At 47.7% G+C, this 24,992-nt stretch overlaps 1 protein-coding gene across 3 annotated transcripts in view; it reads left to right on the plus strand.

Annotated features, from left to right (window-relative positions):
• The window catches only part of LRRC20 (leucine rich repeat containing 20), a 72,283-nt gene that overhangs the window by 28,453 nt on the left and 18,838 nt on the right, over positions 1–24,992 (plus strand). For all 3 annotated transcript variants that reach the window (XM_016121072.2, XM_016121073.2, XM_016121074.2), the window contains 2 exons: positions 1,635–1,784; positions 21,206–21,373. In XM_016121072.2, the coding sequence (XP_015976558.1) occupies positions 1,635–1,784; positions 21,206–21,373 (318 nt within the window). The remainder of the gene's footprint in view (positions 1–1,634; positions 1,785–21,205; positions 21,374–24,992) is intronic.

Here is a 24,992-nt window from a genome sequence, read left to right on the forward strand (position 1 = left end):
AGAAATTCTATGAGGCCGATGAGGGAGAAGGGCTTTGATTCTGATTATTTCTATAGATTTTGCATTATTATTGCTGTTCAGAATAGGATCTTTATAAACTATCTTTTCTTGCCTGCATATAGGAATATTATTGATTTTTGCATATTTAATTTGGAACAGTCTTCAAAGGTTTAGAGGCCTGGAGTAGGGGGAAGGTGGACTTCTTTGGGGGAAAAGGCAAAGAGTTTGCTGAGAGAGAGATGGGGCAGTTCTGTCTGAGTCGGTGAGTGCTCCTGGAGTTTAGGGGTTGGTTGGTGAGCAATCACCAATAAGGGGGGTACGTAGAAAGGGAAAAGTAAAACAACATTTGTAGCATTCCTGCCGCATTCCTGCCAGGTACTTTGTTAGTACATTTAGTACTTTTTATTCCATTTAATCTCCCTGACAGCCTAGCTAGATGGAGGATGATACCCCCATTTCACAGATGAAGAAGCCAAGGCTCAGGGAACTTATGTGACTTTGATGAGCTAGGCAGCCTCATCTCTTAGCCTCTGTGCTTTCAATGTTTCCCTGCTGCCATTTATATAATAAAACAGCTTTACTGATATATAATTCACATGACATATAATTCATCCATTTAAAGTATACAATTCAATGGTTTTTAGTGTGTTCACAGAGTTGTATAACTATCACCACAATCAGATTTTAGAACTATTGCCATGCCCCCACAGAGATACCTTCACCCCTTAGTTGCCATTCCACAGTCCTCCCATGCCACCCATCCTAAGGTAACTCTTAATCTACTTTCTGTGTCTATACATTTGCCTGTTCTGGAAATTTCATACAATATATGGTCCTTCATGACTGGCTTATTTCACTTAACAAAATGTTTTCAAGGTCTATCAATGTTGCAGCATATATTGGTACTTCATTTCTATTTATTGCCAAACGTATTTCTTGTTATCAGCTGATAGACATTTGGGTTGTTTCTGTTTTGGCCATTATGAGTAATGCTGCTATGAATATCCATATATAATGTGTTTTTGTGTGGACACGTGGTTTCATTTCTCTCAGGTATACACTAGGAGTGGAATTGCTGGGTCATGTAGTAATTCTAGGTTTAAGCATTTGAGGAACTGCCAAATTAGTCTCCACAGCAGCTTCTTTGCTACCTCTTATACACGGCTTGCCTTCAGAGTAACGGGACTGGGAAGAAGGTCAAACCACAAAGTCTGTGCAAATTGCCTGTTTTCAGTAAAGTAGATAATCATAAAATACTCGTAACTCCACAGCTTCACTGTTGAGTCTTCAGTGATTCCAGAGGGACTGCAGATTCTGCAGAGCCTCAAGGACATTGCTCTGAATGCTGGTCATCACTGTGCCAGCAGAGCTCTGCTTCCACATTCCAGCTAGTAGGCTGTGGTAATAGAGAAAGTACTAGAATTAACCTTAAAGTTCAAGGTGCGAAGTAGGGACAAATGTGATTAATGGTGATGAAGGTTCTTGGAAGAGGGAGGGCAGAGTTTTGGGCCTACCACAAAGGAGAAAGGAGAGCAAGGAGGCAGGGAGGGAAGACCGGGTCGGTCCATGTGATTTGGGGCATGTCCTCAGGCAGCGATGGCCTCTAACTCTTATCTTTGTTTTTTTGGCTGCAGACCTGGCTGAGTGCAAGCTGGCTTCTTTCCCCATTGGCATTTACAAGGTCCTGCGAAATGTCGCCGACCAGATCCACCTCATCACACTTGCCAATAACGAGCTCAAGTCCCTCACCAGCAAGTTCATGACCACATTCTGTCAGCTCCGAGGTAAGCCTGGTCAGCTCAGGCGAGGGGGGCATGGCTGGCTGTCATCCTTCAGGCTCTGACCCTATTGGGGAATCGAACTAGGGCCAGTCCCTGGTCAGCTGATGCCGGGAATTCATTCCCAGGGAGAGGCTTTGGGAGCAGACCTGTGTCCTCCCTGCAGCCTGAAAATCTCCGTGTCACTCCTACTTCTAGCTGGCTGTGAATCAGATTGACTAATGGTCCAAGGTGTGGGTCCTGGAATGATTCTCTTGTTCTAAACAGACCAGCAGGGCATTTGAGGTCCTGAGGCCCAGGGGTAGTTTCTCGGTGAACTTGAACGAGCCCCCTAGTCTAGCATTGTCTTCCTGTACTGCTTTCTCAGTTCAGTAGTAACAGTTGCCAAGAATGACAGTGTTTCCTCTGCTGGACACACACAGAACAAGTGGACGTGGGTCAGGAAGATGGGCAGAAGGCCAGCAGGTAGGCATTGTAAATTCTTTTGAAATGGTTCATCCAGATAGACAGTCAGGATGTAATGGCCACTGTAGTGCCTATTCCCCTCTCCACAGAGCAGTTCCTCCGTCCTTCTGTGAGAATCCAGTGCTGCTCAGAGACCCGTCTGTGGATGGAGCTGCAACCTAGGCACTCGGCATGTGTTTGCAAAATGGTGGGGCAGGAGAGTTGGGGAGAACACAGGAGGCATAGCCTTCCTGCCTTCTGGAATTCTCTATCTGCTAGGGACATGAAAAGAGTCTCAGAACGTGTTTAGAGAAACCCATATGTAAAATGCTGATGGAACAGGAAGAACTCAAGCAAACATATCTTATACAGCTGATTTTAGGTTTCCTAGAGGAGATGTGGGCATTGGGCAGAGCCCAGGGGGAGAGAGAGATGTGAATTGGCAAACCTGGTCCAGGGACAGAAAGTAGTTTATACAATGGCTCAGGAGGGAGCTCAGGTAGGACCTGGAAAGACCACTGGCTAGGTACAAACACAAAGGCAAAGGGGAGGGATTGGTCTGTGTAGTCATTTCTGAATGAAGCTCACAGAGCTTGTTGCATTTGTGCCTAAAAAGCTAAAAGTACTTATGACTGGGGTTTAGGGGATGAGGGGGATTCTAGGGCAAGACTGGTCTTCATAGAGGTGCCCGTGAGGATTTTTCACCTGGCCTGCTTTCCCATTCTTCCTTTTCTGGTGGTTGCTTCTTTACACAGGTTAGATGGGTCCTCAGAGCCAGTAGGCCCCTTGGACGAGCAGCTCTCGGCCCTGGTTGAAACTAGAATCATCTGAGAAGCATTTCTGCAAACACAGTTGCCTTCAACCCTGCTCCACATCAGATGAATTAGAATGTCTGGGTGTAGGCCTGGGTATAGGCCTGGGCCTAGGCATCTGTTAAAGTCCATGTCAGTCTAAACCTTGCCAGCAGCCAAGGTGTAGACCAGGGTTCAGGTTTATAAGCACAAATACCTGAGAGACTAGCATGTAAGAAATGAATGGCTCAAATTGGGCAGATGACAAAAGGGAGTGGTGGAGACTTTGGCAAACCAGTACACGCCCTGCTCAGCTTCTGCCAGATGTGTCACGAGATTGTTCTAATTGTTTTATTCAATCGAAGCTGGAAATATGGATTTTTATGTGGATTTTACCAGTTTTTACATAGTATAAAAGTTATAAAACATTAGGTTTAGCCTGTGGACCACCAGTTAGAGACTCTCCCATAAAATATTAGCGCTGTCTCTGCCACTTCATTTCATGGATAGAGAAAGAAGGGCGGGGAGAGAAGCGACTTATCTGGGGTTCAGAGCAGTACACCCTGATTGCCCATGACGCAGGCCGCAGCTGCCTTTCTAGGCCACCTGCCCTTCAGGAGTCCCCGAGAGCCGTATCCAGCCAATTGGAATTGAACGTTTGCTTTCCAGAGGAGGATAAAAATATAGAAAATGGATGATGGGGATTGGCTAAGGACCCTGGGAGGGGCACAATCAGGCAGAGAGGAGTGTTCATTTGTGCTTTTCTTTATTCGACCTTCCCTTGAGCAAGCAGCCATGTTCCAGACCTGTGTCTGGATCCCTGGAAACGAAGGTCGGTAGACTAGGCTTCTTATCTCTGAGAGTCCAGGACTGCGAAACAGTCTCCAAGTGCTGAGATACTGGTGTGGACAAAACACTGGGACTGCTGGGAAGAGGAATGAATGCTTCCTGAGGGTGGCACAGGCAGTGGAGTGGGTGTGGAAGCAAGGGTTTTCAAAGGCTTTGACATTTGGCGGTGCCTTGTGGGTTGCGTAAGCAGGCCCTCTCCAGGAGCACCATGCGAGTGTCGGAGAATTGCGGTTAGAGCCCCACATATTCGTGCCTCAGCTGTGGAAAATATATTTGTCACAATATATTACCGATCAGAAGTCTGTTGAAGGATGCAGTTTGAATTCCCTCTTGTGCTGCCTGTGGCTCCTGATGGCCCCACTACCTCCGATGACAAAAGGAAGGCGGTGGTGGTGTGCCCAGTAATTGGATTTCACAGAAATAGCCCCCGCCTTTGTTGTGGTTTCTCTTCCAAACAGAAAAACCCTCTCCTTTTATGTGTGAAGAGGAGGCTTGAATAGGCTTTTTGTGCTCCTTACAACTTGCTAGCATCTTCTTGGCTCTTGACAGAGGAGGGGGGCTGCCTTGGTGCTGGGAAGAGAGACATCTGTGTACCCTCTGTCTGCCAAGCTGTCTCCTATGAGTGCCCTGGGGACTGTCTCCTGCAAGGCTTATGGTCGCCTCAGATCTGGGTCATCTTTAAATGATTCTAGCTCCTTGATGTCTTTCACCCATTTTATGTCAAGTCGAAGCAAAACCTGAGAAGGACAATGACACAAGTGGAATTAGTCCAAGGCCAGGTGGGTCTGGCTGTGGTTCTTCTGTCCCCTTTTCACCTGCATTCCTGTCTCCCCATTTCCTTCCAATGCAAGTCATTCAGCTCTTTTTCCTGAGTGTGTCCTGGGCTTGCCAGGCCAGAGGTATATGAGACACACCTGCAGAAAACAGTGAAAACCGCACAAATGAGAACTAGTGGGTTCTATTTATAAAGAGTCGTACCAGCAAGGGAGTCAGCCAGTGTGCTTGTATTTGGCAGAGACGCAAAGGCATGCAGAGGTGTGAGAAAGTTTTACAGTGAATGTTGGGGAGGCTTCAGGTGTGCTCTGATTGGAGGCCATTGGCCTAGGGAAGCTTGAGTCAGTCCAGCTAGCAGCAGAGCATGTTATGTGATTGATTAGGGTGGATATTTGGCTTTTTCCGATTGGTGCTAAGTTGGAAGTGGGGACAAAAATTAGGGAAACTGTCAGCAATCAAGTCCTGGCCATTTGGGGTCAATTGTTACAGGGGGTTTTGTTTGGTTTCCTGAATTATCGGTAGAGACAGCAGTCTGACTCCCCACAGGTCTGAATTACAGCTGACTAGCTTCATAGGCTGGTTACTGTACCTAACGCGCTGGTTTCCTGGGCAGGTTGCTGCAGGTTGTGGGTTGGAGTTCTGTTTTTATAGTTGGTCCGTCAATTGTCTGTGTGTATATTCAGATTCTCACAGCCTGTCTTTCAACTCACTTCAGCAGTTCCTCATGAGCATCTGTTCTGGGCACAGCCATGGGTGTGAATAGAGAGCCCCAATTCACTAGGTGCTTAGCCTTCCCAGCTCCATGATGAGGATTTTTTTTTTTTTTTTAATGCATCTCACTTAATCCTTGTAGCATCCCGCATTTGGGAAGGATATGAAAACTAACACCTGGACCTGGTCCTTGAGGAGCCCACAGGCTCTCAGGGGAGACAAGTGTATAAGCAGACAGCCATCTTATAATGTGCGAGGCGACACAGCAGACATTTACTCAAAGTCCCATGTTCTTCTCTCACTTCCTACTTTGCTCCAGCCCACTGGGTTACTTTTCTTTGGCTGGCGGCACTTAGTAGATGAAGGGACAGAGAGAAGTGTGGTGCTGGGAACATGGGGCAGACATTGAAGCTTTGCAGTTGTCACTTGGATGCTGACGTCTTGGTTTTAGTCTCGGATCAGGAGATCTACTCTGATGGGTACACGTTTTCTGGCTCCTTCAGCACAGCCTGCCACTGGAATAGCCAGGTCTGGGAGGGTCTTTCTCACCTGAGTTATCCACAGGGTAGCTGCTAATTGCTGATGATCAAGAGTTTCTACCTGATGCTGAGACAGCGATGAAGCTGTAGCCTTCTGCATCAGTTTTTGTCATCAGTCCTCAAGGGCGTCTGGCCCCTGGAGTTACTTGGCTGACCTTGGTGGGGCAAAGGCCAGGTCGTTCATGACCCCTGTGTGTATGCTTGAGGTCAGTGGGTCAGCCCTCCCTAGCAGAGAATTAAAGGAATTTAAGTGTCACGGCCTTCAGCTGGAATCCGAGAGATAGGACTGCCAAGACCAGCGGAGATGAGTATTTCAAATTTGTTGGTGTATACTATGAAGTTATCAAGCACTGACGTCACCCTGAGCCTGGGACCCACCAAGAGGTAGGGAGCAGCCCTCCCTGTGGTCATTCTGAACCTAAACCCACAAGATGAGAGGCTGGGTCGTTTGATGTTTGGAGCACAGATGCCGAGTTCGAGCCCAGTTCTAGGGCATGACATCTTCCCTTCGCCCTCGGAATTCACTCTCCATGCTAATCCTAGCTTTCTCTCACCCTTGGCTGTGGTTATCTTCATCCATTGAGGATCCCAGCCGGAGATCAGGGAAGGAGAGGAGAATATGGATCAGTGAATTCATTCTCCTGGCTACCTCCTTTGAGGTCCACCTCCAGCTGGCTGTGCTCCTCATTTGGAGGTCACTTCTCTCAAGGAAGCCTGTATACGACTCTCCTTATAGGTGTTGTCTGGTTGGTGACAGCTCCCTGCTTCTAACCCTGAGTTACTGCAGGATCTTTTGAGGTTCTCATAGGGCCTCCCATATCTTTGTAAATACTTTGTTGCAAATAACCTTCCGCCTTGAATTACCCTAATTTGAGTGTGTCATCTATTTCTTGTTAGTGCCCTGACTGATGCTCTCGGCCACTTATTAGCTCCACAACCACAGGCAGGTTGTTTAACTGCTCTGTGCCTCAGCTTCCCCCTTGGTACAATGGAATAATACTAGTAATAGTCTCTATCCCATAGGGCTTTTGCAAAGACTGAACAGGTTAACCTATGCACAGCCCTGGGTACAGCTGCATCCCCAGCGCTGCCTCATGTGGTACCTGGCACATAGTACTGAGTGGATAAAGGAATGACTTCCCACCATGTGGTCAGCAGAATAATTGTCCCTCAGAGATGTTCACATCCTATTTCTTAGAACTGTGACTATGTTACCTTACATGGCAAGAGAGACTTACATGGAAGAGGGAGGTCCCTCATCCTCCAAGGCCTCCTTCCATGTGGCCTCTAAACTGCTTGGACTTGCTCACCGCACGGTGGCTGGCACAGCACGGTGGCTGGACTCCAGGAGGAAGGAAATGGGTGGTTAATGCCTGGGCTTGGAAGTTCCAGAATACCACTTCTGCTGCATTCTCTTGGTCAAAGTGGTCTCAAGGCCAGTCCAATTCAAGAGGTGGGAAGCTACACTCTCCCTCTTGATGGGAGTTGCTGCAAAATCCCACTGCAAAAAGCACAGGAATGGTAGCTATTGCTAGAAACAGCCTGCACAGTGGCCTTCTTAGTTTACTAACCAGAGCACTGATGGATGGCCATTTTATCATTCTTTGTTTGCTTAGCTCTCGAGTGCCCGCTGTTTGCAGGCCACTGTGCTAGGAACTGTGAGGAAATAGTTTACTCTTGGACTCTGAAAACCTTGCCCTGGTATTTTCAAGTTGTGTGACTTTGAGCAAAGTATTGGCTCACTCTGAGTTTCTACTTTCCCATATTAAAATGGGCATAATAATATTACTTGACAGAAGTATTTAAATCCCACATGCTATTAATTTATTATCTTAATTTACATGTTCTTATAAACCAAATTATATCTTTTTTCAGGAAGTGTCAGGAATAAATGAAATAGCTTCCCTTTGGAGGGAAGTTAGAGGCAGCCTGGAAAGGTGTCCTTGCCACACATAAAGGAGAACGTCTCCATCCTGTATCTTGACGACCCTGGAAATCAGTAGACTCTAGGGGGACCCCTCTGCCTACCTGGCCCAGGACAAATGTTCATACCTGGAACACTGGGACATTGTTTGCAACTCTGCATAAATTCTGGTGCCCCAGTCCTCCAGGACCCAAGCTAACATTTCCCCCAGGTGCTGTGGAACTTCACGCTTGCCCTTTATTTCCCTGTTCCAAGCCCTAAGCAGAGATCTTTGCTCCTGGCTCTGAGATGTAAAAGAGTTTCCATCTCCCCTGTGCTCTCCTTACCCACTTCCTGTGCATTCCTCTAGTTATAAAGCTCTAAGTCTTCATGTGAAAACAGGTTCCTACTATTTGGTTTGAATAGGTGGTAGGTACGCACAGTATTAATATTCTGAGGTTTGAAAAAGGTAATAGGGAAAAATAAGTGTTCCTCTTACTCCTGTCCCCAGAATCCCATTCCCCTGCCCAGAGGCAACCACTGTAAGCAGTTCCAGAGATATTTATTCTATGCCAATGTTAACATAAGTATAATTAATATCAGTAGCATCGATAGTGTACCACCATGGGCAGGTACTATTGTAAGCACTTTGCAAGTATAAAATTATTTAAGCCTTTACAACTCTGTAAAGTCAGTACTAATATTGCCTCTTTTTTGCTGGATGGGAAAACTCAGGCAGAGAGAGCATAAGTAATTTGCCTGAGGACACATGGTGAGAAAGAAGGGGTTGGGACTGTGGGTCCAGACCCAGAGCTCCTTTATAACTATGAATGGGATTAGAGGGTATGCACTGTTTTGCAACTTGCCTTTTTCACTTAGCAATATATTTTAGAAATTGGTCCATGTCAGGACAGTGACAGCCGCCTTATTTTTTTTTAGTGGGGCCAGAATGGATAGTACTGAGTTTTAGTTTGTGACAGACCTTGTTAGAAGAGTTTCTTGATCCCTTCCCCCTGTCCACCCTGTGGCTTTTGGAAACTTCACACCTGTCTCTTTGCAGCTCTGTCCCCTATGGGCAGTAGCTGTCTCTGTGCTGAGCACGGGGCCATTTGAAAGACACTTATTGCCCCACCTGACTGACTGACTGACTTTGCCTTTCATGGGGGCCCTTGCAGGCAGGAACATGATTGTTCATAGATATGCGGGTCCCGGCCAAGGCACAGATTGATTTTCAGTGGGCAGGTGTTTTTGGAGCTTGCTACGTAATCACTGCAGGCCAGCCTCCTGTCTCCACTGGGGTCAGTCTAAGGCCTCCGAGTCAGTCTTGGCAGTTGTACAAGATAAGGGTGATATGGATATAATAAAAAGAACTTGGGGAAAGAGAGGTTCATTAAACAGACACCGGAAACCACAGTTCGTTCAGTAGGGGCAATAAATAAGGGAATATCATGATGGGCTGCTCACAGGCTGGGGAAAGTCTTGGGAGGAAGATGAAGTAGGGTCTTCTCCCAGAGCTCCTGCCAATCCTGGAAGCTCAGGTTGTTCAACTCTGAATTCTGGTGTAAGAGAGCAGGAAGGAATATGTTGAGCACCCCCCCCCCCCCAGTACAGCCCCCAGGACCAGAGAACCTCTGCCCTCTCTGTCCAAGAAAGAGGGTAGAGAGATCCTGGGGATTGTTGTAAACCCAGCAATGAGAAAGAATGTGTTGTGACTCCCGGAAAGAGAAGCAAAGCTAGAACCATTAAAGAAATTGAATTCAGAAATACAAAAATCTCCAAAAATAAATCTCTAGGCCCAGATGATTTCAATGGAGAATTCTATCGAACTTTTAAAAAAGAATTAACATCAATTTTTCACAGTCTCTTCCAGAAAATAGAAGAGAAGGGCACACTTTCTAATCCATACCACAAAGTCAGTATTACTTTTATTTCAAATCCAGATAAAACTGTATAAAAAAAGAGAAAACTACAGACCAATATCTCACATGAACTAAGACAAAGAAATTCTCAGCAAAATATTAGCAATTAAACCCAGCAATTCATAAAAAGAATTATATGTCATGATCAAGTGGGATTTATCAATGTTTTTAGATATGCAAAGCTGGCTCAACATTTGAAAATCAGTCATTGTAATCTATCATACAAAAGGTTAAAGAAGAATCATGCAATCACCACTGTTGACAAAGAAAAAGCACTTGACAAATTGCAACAGCTATTCGTGATTTAAAACAAAAACAAAACAAAAACAACCTCTCAGCAAACTAGGAATAGGAATACAAGGGAAGTACCTCAATTTGATAAAGAACATTTAGAAAAACCCTATAGCTAATGTCAGACTTAATGATAAAATGTTTCCCTGTAAGATTGGGAATAGGCAAAAATGTCTCCTCTAATTTGGAAAGTTCTAATCACTGCAATAAGACAAGAAAAATAAATAAAAGGCATATTGATGGGAAATGAAGAAATACAATTGTCCCTATTTGCAAATGACATGATTGTCTGCATAGAAAACCCCAAAGAATCTGCAAAATAAAAACAAAAACAAAAAAAGTCTAGAACTAATACACGAGTTTCCAGGATAGAAGATCGACCCAAAACCTGCTAAGCCATGCATACTCATCCTCAAGATGCTTTCCTTAGCTTCCTATTGCACTTAGAGTAAATGTACTAACTTCCCAAAGTCTCCAAGGCCTGAGTAACCTGCTTCCAGCCTCGTCTCTATCACTTTTCCTTTCTCTCTCCCCACTCCAGGCACAGTGACTTCTTTTCTGTTCCTTGATTGTGCTCCAGTTTTTTCCTACCTCGGGCCTTTGTGCTTGTTATTTCTTCTGCTAGCTTTCCCCTGGGCTTTTTGACCAACTGGCTTTTTCTCATCTTTCACTCGGACCTTAAATGCCTTCTAAGCCATCTGATATAAACTTATTTATTCTTCTTTATTACTTTCTCTCCCCACTAGTGGGTAAGCTTCTCAAGGTAGGGATCTGGTGGTCACTACAATTCCCCCATGGTCGTGCAGTGCCTGCCCTGTGGTAGGTGCTGAGTAACGTGGGTTGAGTGAGTGAGTGAAGGCTGTTATGGCATCACTGTGACTTTCCTGCAAGTCATGTGTCCTAGCTGCATCCACCTTCTTCTTTCATTTTGATTTCTCCCTTTAATGTTAGCTTTCAATTCTGTTTCCACTAAAGGCTTCATAATCCAAGAATTAAGTCTCGCAAATCTTGTACCTCTCTGACAGAAATTTATTGAGCGTTTTTACTTTTCAAAGATGACTTTTTTCATGTTCAAGTACAGGGATGAATGTGTAGTAGGTGCTTAATAAATATCTGTATTTTGCAGCGCATCTTGCCTTTCAACACTTTCTCAACTCGTCCTCACAGCCCTGCTGTAAATGGGCAGGGAAAACCCTCTCATGAGGCCATCCAGAGAAAGGATGGGCCCAAGGACAAGTACTGAGTTAGACCAGAACCAGATCCTCCTGATTCTTCTCCCTTCATTCCTTCAGCACTAAATAAGCTGGCATTTGCTGAGTATCCACCCTGAGAACAAGCACTACAGGGATTAGAGATACCGCACTGGAAAAAGCTGGGTGCGAGAATGGCCCACTTATCTTGGAGAGTTTGGCTGGGGTTTAAATCCTGGTTGTGGGATTGGGAGAGGAAAGTCAGATATCTAGGGGCAAGTTGGGGTTTGTGTGACCTTGGACAAGTTATTTTATCTCTGTGTAAACTGGTGGTAGTGGGTTATAATAAAATCAAAACGATGTTTGCATGTCAACTCCTAGAATAAATACCTGGAATGTAGGAGTCCTCCACAGATACTAGTTTTCATTATTTTTGGTAAAAGCCCCAACCCAGGGAGCTAAACTTCTGGTATTTGGTAGAAGAGCTCTTTCCTAGAAACCCTCCCCCATGCAGGCCCAACACTTTCTGAATGCAACAGGCGTCTGATTCACTGGAGCAGGCTGACACGGCCCCCTTTGAAGCTCAGTGAGAGAAAGCCTCCCCTTTCTTCCCGATTTCAGTGCAGCCTCTTTGATACCCTAATGCAATTAAGAAGCTGAACTGAAGGGTGCATAGCCCTGCCTACCGAGCCACTACTCTGTGCCTTTTGCTTTTCGGAAAAGCTTCTGCACTGGGGAAGAGACCGCCTTTCAGGCAGAGTCAGCCCCTCCTCCCTGCAGCTGAACTTTTTCTTAGAGCTTGCCACTAAATTGAAGCTGGACTTCAAAAAGCAGCCGTCCCTGGATAAAGTGAAACTGGGGCAGGAGGGTGATTTCATACCCACAAGTGCCTTCGTCTTTAGAGAAGGAGACACCAAGAAAGTACTTAAAAAGCTGCCTAAGCTTTATTGAGTGAAAAAAAGTAGGTTTCAAAAGAGTATATAGTCTATGAATACATTTTTGGTTTTGCTGAAACAATATCTATCCATTCCATCCATCTGTCTCTGAGCATGTATATGAAAAAATGCACACAAACAACATTGGTTCTCTCTTGGGGTAGGAATACATGGTATTTCCATTTCCCACGTTCCATATTTTTGTGATATCTGTAATTTTACAATGAGCTTGCACTGCTTTTGTAGGCAGAAAATGCATTTCAAATTAAACTGTACCAGTCAGGATAGGCCAGTTTTGCATCAGGTACAAATAATCCCAAATCTCAGTGGCTTAAAACAACAATATCTTGTCTTTAGATTTGGGATAGCGTTTGGTTTCTCTGATACTTACCAGCACTGCTCACATGATTGAGTGCCAGGCCACCTACCACCTTCAGTAGTGATTAAGGACTGAAATATGACTTTTCTTGAGAAAATAATTTCCAGCACAAACAAGACCCCAGAGGTCTGTGCACAGTGAGGAAAAAATATCAAAACAGTGATAACAAATATTTCCCTTGGTGATAACAAGTTTCGGCAACATCTCATTTTAAGCAGTACACCTTTCTGAAGCTTCTCCAAGATAAACCAGCTGAAAACATTCCCGTTAGCTACCCAGGCACCCTTGTATATGTCAGGGTATTGAGAGTCAATAAGCAGAGTGGCTAACAGCTTGATGGACCCGGGAGCCAGGCTAGCCTGGTGTCAGAAACTGACTCTGCCGCTTCTAACATCCTGATTTGTAAAATGGAATTCTTTCTACACCTCCTTGTCATAAGGATTCAGTTGACACAAAACATGGTAATAAACACTGAGAGGAGAGTACCAGAGTGTGGCGTGTGTTCCAGAAGTTTAGCTATACGTATTGTTATGTAACAGGCCACCTGTGTAGTCATGTCCAGAGTTGGCCTACTCCTCCCAAGGACAGTGACCGAGGAGCCCAGACTGAGTTTGTCAAGAGAATCTTGTACCTTTGGGATGGATCGCTTAGTGAGCAAATAGTCTGTAATTGGATGGGAGTGAGTGTTGCCCTTTTCCAGAATGGGGACTGACCAGATGGAATCAAACCAGAAAGTCACAAAGGTCAAAAGAGATTAGGAAAAAGAGCCTGCTGTTTGGAATGGTTCTTGAGCAAACACCTCTGGAGGCAGAAATGCCCTGTTTTCTGGCACTTTTTAATTAAACATGCTGGGTGAAGGGGCAGTCTCGGCCTTCCGACTCCTGGGGCGGCAGGATGTAGGGAGTTGACATTGGAAGAATGAGCCTCCCATGGGTGTGTCAGGCTCTGAGCCTCTCCAACTTCAGGGCCATCATTCTCTTGATTTATCTCTGCTTTTAAAGTCCTTTGCCCAACTCTTTGGAGGCAGCCTATGTCTTTGGAGCCAGACAGATCTAATCTCAGATTTCAGCTGCCCCACTTAACAGCTGTGCAATGTCGGGTAAATCACCTCACCTCTCTGAGCTTCCCAGTTTTTTCAGCTCTGAAAAAAGAGATGAATTGCTATGAAAATTAAAGGAGATGACATGTGTATAGTACTTGGCATATAGTAGGTGCTCAATAAACATTTAATCCTTCCTTTCCTAAGATGTATGAAAGAGAAAGGACATAAATCATTTTACAGTAAAAAACAAACAAACAAAACCCAGGCTATAGAAGCAGGGCAGCCTGCCCAGGGTGACTGGGAGCTGGAGACTAAGCAGGGATTTGATTAGGGGCAGGTCTTTGCATCTGCTGAGCCCATAACCTCTGTTCCGTAGTTTCAGCATCAGCTCAAGGAACATGTTTTGAGCATTCTGGGTAGAGAAGGTCTGCCTTTCTGCTTTTCCCCTACACCTAAGAGGCATTGGTGTAATCATGCACAAGCCTCGGCATTATGTTCATTTTAGGAGCATGTGAGGGAAGGAAATTTGCAGAGCCTTTGAGTCATGGCTGGAACAAGAAAGAGACGTAGAAAAAGGCTGTTGAATGGCAGAGAAAAAGACCTGGCAGGACACACTGAGCTCTTATTAAAAGGATATCAGCCAGATGAAAAGCTTTCTAGCTCCCCAGTGGTGGAGACTCAGAGAGGCCCCCTCCCCCACTGATGCCAGCATGTCTCCCAGCAGGGCGGCTCACACTGGTCTTTGTTCCTGAGGATGTGTAAACTGGGCTTCACATGAAAGTGTCTTAAGGCTCTGCAGCTACTCTGCTGCCCCTCAGTTCCACGCAGCTCCCCCTCCATCTTGGTGTCAAGATGGTCCCCTTTCCACCTCACTTCCTAGAGGAAATGGGGCTGCCATTCCATTCCCCCTCCTTCATCTATGAATCTCAAAGAACATGGGGGCCATCTGACCACCAGGCATGAATCTGATGGGTGTGTGTCACTGTGGGCAGGTTACTTGTCCCCTGTGAGCCTCAGTTCTCTCATCCATAAATTGGGCAGGACTTTGTTTGGAGGACTAGATGAGATTTCTTGAACAACTAATACATTGCCTGATACAGTGTCACTTAGTGAGTATCCACATCTGTCCCTCCCATCTCCTTTGTTACCAGCCCCTTTGTCATATACTTTGTGGCCAACATCAGGTCATCCTGGGTCATCCCAATCCCAGCTTCCTTGCCACTTGGCTGTGTGATCTTGAGTGAGCTGCTTAACCTCTCTGAGCCACAGCTCTGCTTCTGTCAAATGGCACAGAATGAGACAAATCTTGCAGAACTGTTCTGAGATTTAATGAGACAATTAGCTGCAGCTGCTGACATGTGCAGGATGCATAGTAGGTCCTAAAAAACCAAAAAAAATTAACTGTGGTTACCACTTCTTTATGGGATGTAGAACCACACTGGCATCCGGCAAGATGATATAGTACGTCCTATCCTCTCTTGCGATGTGTCTCTTTGGTCAAGATCCCACCAGAAGTCCTTCCAGAACAGCCTGGGGCACAGACCTAGGTGTGACTGCTAGACCTGGAATTGCTGTAGAAACCCAATCACAAATGGTGTTGAATGCCTGAGAAGGAGGCCTTGGGGAGCCACTGAAGGTTTGTGAGCTCATGAGGTTAAATGGGCCCCCATGTGCACTGTTGATTGGAGAGGGGACTGGAGGCAGGAGGCCAGGGAGGAGGCTAACAGAGGTGGTCCAGGTGAGAGGGCCCGAGGGCCTGAGTGTGGGAAGTACAGAGGCCCTTCTTTTGGGAAGGAGGATTCTGGAAGTGGGGAAGGAGGATTCTGGAAGTGGTGAAGAGAGGTGTAAGGCTTGGCAGATTTGGGAAGATGGGGCTGGTGCCCCAGATGGAAGAGTCAGGAAGAAGGTGGTTGGAGGTAAGGCTGGCAGGGGTGAGGTGAAGGCTGACATTGTGGACCTGCTGAGTTTGCCATCTCCAGGGACATCTAGGTGGTCACGTTAATTGGTCCTTACTGGAAGGGCTTAGAGCTCAGAAGAGAGGCGTAAGGCTTGGCTATGCAGGGTGGGTGTGGGCAGCTTTCTGATTCTACATCAGGAGTGTCTGTGGCTGCAGGAGAGGAGCACCCCAAAATGGGTGGACCCCTTCTCCCCTCTCTCAAGTCTATCTGCATGCCTCCCACAGCCTTGGTGTGACTTAGGGGATGGGAAAAAGTACACTTGGGCTGTATGTGGTCTTTGGAGGCAGTGGACTTGGGTTCAAATCCCAGCTTGGCCACGTACCACGCTGAAGAATTTGGCCTTAAGTACTGAACGTTTTTAAGCTTCAGCCATTTTATCTGCAGAATGGGGGTGATACTAATGTCAACCTTGTGGGGTGGTCATGAGACTTAAAGGAGACCATGTAGGGAAAGCAGTTAGCATGGTCCCAGCCCCTGAAAGGTGATTGGTAATAAAGTTTGTTGTTTTCAGGAGGGGCTGGGCATGGGTGGTCCTAGATTGGCCAGAGAAGGCAGAGCTAGGTAGGCAGAGCCTGGAAGGGGTGTTTGAGTCTAGGGCATGAGACCACCAGCATTCGGTTCCTATATTTAGCAAATAAAATACAGGACACAGTTAAATTTGAATTTCAGATAAACAAAGAATAATTTTCTAGTATAAGTATACCCTTTGCAGTATTTGGGATGTACCCCCAAGGTGTTGGGAGTAACCTCTTCCCTCAGCTAGACAGACGGACAGACAGACACACATACGTAGACACACACCTGCTGCAGGATTAGCCTTGTGCCAGGCCAGGCAACAGCAGGAGGAACTTGGGGAATTTGTGGTCAAGCCAGCCTGTAGCAATCCATTTGGCTGTCCATTCATTTATTCATTCATTCGTTTATTCAGCCAGCCTTTCCTGAGCACCCTCTCTGTGTCAGGCTTCATGCTAGGCACATGGAATACAGGATGAACCACACTGATCCTAGCCCTAAGAGGCTCCTGGTCTGGCTTTGGGTCCTCTTCATAACATGGCTTCAGTCATTATCTTTGGAGTCCAACCCTGACCTGTTCTAATACCTTTCCTGACCTAGTCCAGAGCCTCTCAGGGCATTGCCAGGAGTGGGAAAGTGAGAATGAGGGTCAGTGTGTAGCCCTGGGGAGGCTTGTCGGACACTGACGCCCAGCTGTGCTCAGACCCCCAGCACTCTCCCATGGGGACTCAGCTGAGCCCTCCATTGGCATGTGGGAGCCAGGTGGGACTGTGTCCTAGTTGTGGATGACATCGGTTATTTTTTGGGAAGAGTCAAAGGCTCTTTAGCCTGGGCTCATTATTTATGGGACTTCAAAACCAGTCAGAAGGCCACCCCCACCTTAACATGATTCCCCCAAAACCTGAACATGAGTGGCAAGCGCCTGTCAGCCTGCAAGGCAAGCCTGTTTGAGCTGCAGGAAAGAAAGCCTCTCTGGTCATTCTGGGTACCTCTGTTCAGGATGTTGCGGCCCCTCAACCGGCCCCTGGAATGATCCTAAACATGCTACCCTGTGCAAGGGTGAGAGATGCTGAGAGCTTCTTAGACTGGTCATGTTGGTTCTTATCTCCAGGACACTGGGCAGAGCCTTCTAGCATTCATTCGTCAGATTAGATGGCTGTCTCCATCATCCCAGCTGATTGATGGCAAGATGTTCCTGCCTGAGTAGCAGAGACAGAGGGGTGAGTGAGCTCTCACCAGTCAGGGATGCCCCCTCAGCATTCCTGAGGTGGGAGCAGGCTGCCAGGCAAGGTGCTGGGCGAGGCCTCTGAGACCTCTGAGAGCACCTCCTGTCAGCTTCTATGGCCCCACCAGCCCTGACCTGCGAGCTACACACCACACCGAGGCAAGCTCCACAAGGCTCGCGGCAGCCGCCCCTAGGGCTGGAGGCTTCTCACAGTTCTGAGCTGCTTTGGGGCTGTGATTAGACTGAGGCCCAAAATGATTTGATAAAAGGTCACTTTTTTTTTTTTTTAATAACAATTCTGAACATGCTAAAAATTGAGAGAGGAGAGATTCTCTTCCTACCCCAACAGTAGCTACTCTTGGTGACCCCTGAGCTGTGGGGTCTGTCTTCGTAGTGTGGAGGGACTGAGCCAGTAGGTTCTGAGACCCCCTACAAGCTCCTGTGCTCGTGTCTGTAGTGTTGTGGCTGTGTTTATTAGCTCCCTGCTGCTTTGTACTCCAAATAGCTGTTCCCCAAAGGCCTTGGAACCCTGCGGGTACTTTCTAAACAGCAAAGAATGGTCTTATGTTCATTACAGCTTCAGGCAAAGAACATTTTCTTTTCTAATTCTAAGTGTGAGCAGTTAGAAATACAAGTCCAGGAGGGAACTCAGTACTAACTAGATTACTGGTTTCACCAGGTACCCTGCAGGGTTTGCCATCTGTCTGTCATCCATCCATCCTTCTGTCTATCTCACATACTTAACATAGGATTTACTTAGTACTATTCAAAGCCGTTTTCATGTGTTCATTCACTCAAATTCACGGCAATCCTACAGAAAGGGTTTGGTACTGTCTTCATTTTACAACACTGACCTTATAATTGTGATCTGGATAGGGGTGTTTTCTGGTTTAAGACATGGATGTCTAAGTACCTGGCTGCTGGAGGTGTCCTGGGTTTGTGTGGGGGGAGCAGTGGTTCTGCTGATGGAGGCTTGTATTCAAGATGCCCCTGAGATGGGAAGGAGAGGCAGGCCAGGCCCCCTCAGGGAGCCCGTGTTATCTGTTTGCCTCCTGTGGAGAGGAGAGTCATCATTACCTCTGCAAAGTCCCTCTCAGGGAGCTGGATGTAGGGAACAAAGATGACTCAGATTGTTCCCATTTGCCAGAGCCCCAGGGTCGCAGAGCAGGAGGCCTGCAGTGTGTCTGGCACTCAGGTGTTTGAGTACAGGGGGTCCTCAGGCAGGGCTCTGCTCTCGCTACAGAAGAGGCTGTTAGGACCTCTGAAAGGCTATCACCCACAACCCAGGGTTGCATCATGGAGGATGCAGAGGGAGGAGTGGGCCAGCACAGATCTGGCGGGCCCAGTGCAAAATGAAAATGTGGAACCCTCATTCACAAAGCAGAAGAAGAGTGCTTTTCTATTTGCTATTTAATGTCCTTCTGAGTAAGGAAAATATTAAAACTTCAAATCATTAGTACAAATTTTACCATTCATTTTTATGTTATCCAATGCCAATTTTAAATGCAAATATTAGAGCATTTGACTCATATATGGTCTCATGAAATTATAGCATTTGGTGCCCTGAATGGGACAGAAAGACAACTCAAGCCCGATTCAGGAAGGCTGGAAGGAGGAAGGGAGGAAATGTGGGCTTCAGCCAGTGCCTAGGGTCCTCCCCCACTCCCCACGATGAAGGGCACCTGTGTGTGTACCCTCAAGCCTGACTGTTCCTGCCACAAGCTAGACTACTACACTTTGTCCTGGCCACGGGTGGGATGTGGGGAGGTCCAGTCAGGAATCCCAAGGATCCTTAAACCTCTGCCTCGGGTCGTTCTCAGTACCTGGGGCAGGGGTGAGCAAGAGGCTTCCTCCTGCCAAGACTAGCTGGTACCATGAAGATTCTTTGGTGCTGCCAGCCCAAAGGAGCGCCAGGGGTCAGCTGCCCCTGGGTTCCACCCTGAGACACCATAGGCACATGTGCCTGACTAACCCTCCCTGTGCCCAGGCCCCTGCTGGGGATGGAGGGCTGCAGCGGTTGCAGAGCAGGGGCAAAGAGGGGGAGTCCTGCATGTCCTGGGTGCCGGCGGGCAGGAGAGCAGCCTGCCGAGAACTCATCCTGGGGAGGTGGTGGGAGTCAGGACCAGGTGTATGAGCTGAGACTCAATGACCCCCACTCTACTTACAAAACATGCATTCAAGGATAAAATTATTTAGACTTGGTTCTACACCCAGACTCAGAGTGAAACCCTGAGACTGAAAATCTACCTCCATGTGAAGGCGAAAAACTGAAGAAAGAGGCTGGCCAGGCCAGTGTGGTAATCAGTATAGTTTATTAAGGGAAACTTACAAGACCTGTCTTGGGCATTGGATCCCCGTGCTACTTGACAGGTGTCAAAGAATTAATAGGGTAGAGGGTGAAAGTAGGCATGCGGGTACTAGTATGTGAATGCTACCATGTGTGGGAAGTCACTTTACATGTTTGAACAGGTCGGGACAACAGCCTGTTCTAGGAACCAGCCCACAGAAGGTGGCAGGAGAGGGGTGCCGATTTATGTCCGACGAACATGAATTATGATCAGTCTCTAAGGGGGGCGTTGCAGAAAGCAACCTCTGTTCTGGCTTGGGTCTAGCTTGCAGGACGGACAGCAGTCACGTCATGGAATGGTCCTCCACAGGTTTTCGAGATGACAGCACAGGACATTCAACCCCAAGTGTGGGACCCTTCTGAGCCTGGGATCCTGTGTGACTACGCTGGGTCCATGAAGCCAGCCCTGGGGAGAAATGTTTTCCTTTATGTCAGACAAGGTGGAGAGGCTCACCTGAGTCCCATGACAAAGGAGGGACTCTGTAAGGTCATATGCGGACAGGGTCTGAACCCAGTAGAAACCGAGGCCCCTGTGAGTGCTCTTCTTTGTCTCCCCCATTCTTCTGATGTCAACTGGCTTCCTCTGTTTCCTTAGGCTCCTCCCTAATGCTTATTGTGTACCTACTGTGTGACAGACATCGTGCAGAGCACTTTGCATACATGTAATCTTCATAACAGCCTTCTGCTATAATAGTAACAATAGAGTGTGTGAGTGATTACTCTGTACTGGGCACTGAGCCAAGTGCTTTACCCGTTTTAACAGATGTAACCCTCTAACAACCCTATGAGGCACGTATTGTTAGTAGTCCCTTTCTACAGATGAGGAAACTGAGACCTAATGGCGTTAGATAACTGAGTGAAAAAGTTGTAGGTGTCACAATTGGAGTTTGAACGCAGGCAGTGGGGGCTCCAGATCCCTCACTCTTAAGCCCTGCATTATACCACTTCTCTTACCCCCTACACTAACTCTTGGTTTCTGCCCCTCATCCGTTCTTCTTGCCCAGGGCCGCTGTGGGTGTCCCAGCTTCTTTCTGCAGAACACAGCATTTCAGCTTCGGCCTCACCACCTCGGCATTGCCTTGGCCAGGTTCCCAACAGAGGGACTCCCACCAGTGCAGCCCACCTCCTCACACAAGTCCCTGTATGGGTTGCTTGTCAGCTCTAGGAGCAGGAACCCACACTCACCTGGTCAGCTATGGCTGGGCTGGGAAGCAGGGTCATCTGACACAGAAAGAACTTGACTGGTGGCCCTTGAGCGGGAGGGTTGTGGGAAGTGGTGTCCCCCAGATGGAGGGATGTGGGGAGCTATGGATGTGAAGAGCCTTGTCTGAGTGAGGAGCCAGCACATCCTGACCCGTTTGCTAGGCCCAGGCTTCTGTTGGGAGAGCCTTCCATTCCAAAGCCAAGAGCAGGGTGCTCTGCTGGGAATGACCACCCAGGCACAAGTAGGAGTTACCCTTCCTCTTGCATAAACATGGAATCAGATCCTGGGTGGAGAGGATCTTCCTCTTGGCCTGGGGCTTCTTTGCTGCCTTCCTGGCCTGGGTGGGATCAGGCAGTGGTTCCTAGATTGCTTTCCTTCTCACACTTCCTTCTCTTTCTCCCTTCATATGGCAGAGCTCCGCCTGGAAGGGAACTTCCTGCACCGCCTTCCCAGTGAGGTCAGCACCCTGCAGCACCTCAAGGCCATTGACCTCTCCCGAAACCAGTTCCATGACTTCCCTGAACAGCTCACCACCCTGCCAGCACTGGAGATCATCAATCTGGAGGAGAACGAGATTGTGGGTGAGTGGACCCAGCCCATTTGGCTTCTGCACCTTCCTCTGTCTGCAGTTCCTTTCTGAGTGAGGCTCACAGGAGCCTCATGGAGCACAAGGCACAGGACTCTGGATTCAGACTTTCACAGACATGAGGACAGGGCTGGGCTTTTTGGTTTGAGATGGCTGAGCACAGGGCATTGAATGCGGGAAGGTAACCATTATGAGGCCCTGTGACCTGCTGAGGGCTGGGTTGGGCACTCACTTTCACCTAGCAGGTGGAAGGTCTGCTTTCCCCAAGATGAGTTCCGAACTAGCTGGGCCTTGCTTGGGCCACAAGCTATCGCTCTTGCTTCTCCATCTGCCAGACTAGACTGCCTCTAAGACCTTTCGGCTTGGACCCTTTATGCATTGACTCCTGCCTGAATCCCTAGCTTTCCCTTCTTCGCTTTCACAGCAAACTCTTCACCATTGGTAAGTGGGGGCCACTAGGCAAACATGTTTGGAATACCCTCTCTGTGCCTTCCAACACAAATATGCTCCCCCCAGGGAGCCAGAGCATCTCCCTGTCTTGGTCAGAGGTGTACTTCTGCAAACAGTAGACCCCAGTGAGCCAGGTCTCACTGAGGTGGGGGAATTGTTCTTTTTCTCTGCTGAAGCAATTGTATATCTCTCAGTCTCATAAGACCTGAGCATCATCTTCAGCCACTGTCTGGTCTCTGCAGGGAGAACCTAGCACCCACCAGGGTCCCTCTGCACCCCTCCTTCTTGGCTCCCCCCTCAGCCTCCTTGGTGCTCAGGAAGCCCATCTGCAGCCCCATTTCACCCTCTCTCATGTTGCCTCTAATGTCGATGGTGTTAATAATAACCCCCTTCAATTATGCTTTTATTTTCATAAGCCCTTTCCCAGCCACTATGCCATTTGAGTAAAAGCAAGAGCTCTCTAGCGGTTTGGAGCTGCTTGATGGAGAACAGCCTGCTTCGTGCAGTGATGCTGCTGGCAGGACTCTGGCCCTGGCTGAGTGGGAGGTGGGCCCAGCTAACCTTTTAGGTTTGGGGTCCATTCTTTTACAGATGTGTAAACTGAGGCTCAGAGAAGTTGTGAAAGACACATCACTTCTCTGAGCTTCAGCTTCTTCTTCACTTTCAAATGAAGGTTCTTTCCCCACCACCCTAGAATGTGGCTTTCCCCCAAGCAGAGGAGCAGGGGGAGTGGGCATCTAAGCAGTGTAAGGAGTGGGCAGTACAGGGAGGCACGATCCCCTTATCCTTCCCCTCTAGGCTGACAATATCCCTCAGTAGCAACAGCCCTCAGAGCAAAGATCAGCTATTTTGGTTCATTTGCTCATACACATAGCTCTGCCTTTCTGCAGTGACAGTACTACTAACTCTGTACCTGGAAACATCATAATTTAGCAAGAAGGCTCATGCACAGGCCCGTGTCAGTAGGGTACTCATCCCTATTTGACAGCTGCAGACACTGAGGCTCTAAGAGATTCCCCTAACCTTTATGGCCAAGTGCCTGTCACACATTGGCCAGGTGAAAGAGACATTAGCCACTGGGCTATTTTCCAGTCAGCTCAACCTGTGACAGAGTCCTTTGCAGCCCAGCCTGGGCCAGGCCTGGGGGATATAGAGATGCTGGAGACTGCCCCTACCCTTGATTTTCTTCAAGCGCCCAGCAGCAACCATTGTTCCCAGGGCCTGCTCCACTGTGGGAGGCCTTGGGTGTTCTCACCCACCCCTCCGGATGGAGAGAAGGAGCATATGCACTATTGTTCCCTTGCTGGAGTCGCCTCATTTCTGCTTCCTACCTCTCCCTGATCCATCCTCATTACTTGGATGGTTCCTAATTCTCACATAGTTAATTACAAGTTTCTGGGATATGGGACGATCCCTATGTTTTCCAAAGGCCGGGACACAGCCTTCATAGCCTGGCGGATGAGGAGGGCTGTAATCACAGTGAAGAGGTGCGGGCAGCACAGACTGTCATTATGGAAATAGCTTTGCAGTGGTCACCAGTTACGGCTGACCTGCAAGATCTCACTGAGATCATTGTAGTAGGAGCTTGGGACGTCTTATAAGTGCGTTATTATTCCCCTTCAGAGCCCTCAGAGGGTGTTGGAAATTTTTTAAAAAAAAATTTTTTTGAGAAATAAATTTGAGACACATGAGTTCTCTTAAAACTTTAGTTCAGTAAGTAGAGAATAGGCAGCTGAACATAAACCCCAAGACTGTCATAAGGAGACTCACTCCGAAGGGATTTCCCTAGAATGTGTGTCCAGCCTGGCTCCAGGAATCTTCCGTCACTCTCTGGGCCGTAATGTGGGGAGAGGAGAGAGGACTCCAGTCCACGGAGGGGAGAAGGGACGGGACTTCCACAGGCGTGTAGGCTGGGAGAGACAGGGACATTTCTGTCTGCTTTTTGATGCCAGCCACTGGGAAGTGGCACTGTCTTTCCTTAGTGCTCACTAGTGGCTGAATACCCTCAGATTGTATATCTGGGTATCGCGTGGTGGTCTCATCACTACTGTCTTGTACAGACTGTCCTGTGGTCTGTGTGTGTGAGGGGTCTCCATGTCCTCTCATCTCTGGAGCCGCCCAGCATCGAGCGTGGTGTCTGGCATACAGGAGGTGCTCAGTTGGTTGAGAAAACTGTTTAGAGCAGGATTTCCAAAGCCTGGACAGCCCTCTGAAGTGACTGGGACACAATAGGGCAAATTGTTTCAAATAGTCGGTTATGACCCACTAGTGAGTCATGAAGTCAAATTAGTACTTTGAGAACAGCCCGTGACAGACTGCATCACATGTAGCATGGTAAGTACTGCTTTGTGACTTGTTATTTCAATTTTACTATGTACATGCACAGATACATGTACTGGGTCATAATGTAAAAATGTATTTCTTACTGTGGGTCTTGATGAAAAAATACTGAAAGCTACTCCCATGAGCTGTCCCACAAAGGTTTAGGGATCTATCCTCTGGCAGCCTAGCCACTCGTCCCCTTGTCGCTCACACCCCCAACCTCACTATACATTCTTCCCTCCTGTCATCTCCACACATGTCTCTGCCCACAGTCACCTGCCTCTGCTTGACGACTGACTTTCAAGGGTGGAGTGAGGACAGTGAGGCCCCAGCCAAGGGGATAAGCTCTTCACTCACCTGAGTGTGAAGCCAGGCAGATGACAGGTTCAATGCTACCTGACTGTCTCTCCCCACTGCATCCCACCTCACCCACTCTGCGTGGCCTGCACCCTCAGTCTGGAAGTCCTTCCAAATGTGTTACCATTTTTTCTGCCTGTGGCCAAACTCTCCACGTCTGCGGGTCTGGGCCGTGTCCAGATGAACACGAAGTAGTGTGGGTCATAGGGCCTCTTCCCTCCCCTATCTGGCCCTCCGGCACATACGCAGCAGCAGATGCCCCTCATCCTGATAGGGATTTCCCCAGAATGTGCATCCGGCCTGGCTCCTTGGGGACAAGCCTGCCAGGACAGGGTTGTTTGCTCTGGGCATTCCAAGCAGGAGAAAAGGATTTATAGTTTAGAGTGTTCGTTCAGACAACAGTTAAAGTTTCTCTAATATGGAATAGCCCTATATTTTCCAAACCAGAAAGTAGTATATGGAAGCTTCTAAATATTTATAAACAA

This window comes from Rousettus aegyptiacus, unplaced genomic scaffold (assembly GCF_014176215.1).
Source record: "Rousettus aegyptiacus isolate mRouAeg1 unplaced genomic scaffold, mRouAeg1.p scaffold_m13_p_6, whole genome shotgun sequence".
Taxonomy (NCBI): Eukaryota; Metazoa; Chordata; class Mammalia; order Chiroptera; family Pteropodidae; genus Rousettus; species Rousettus aegyptiacus.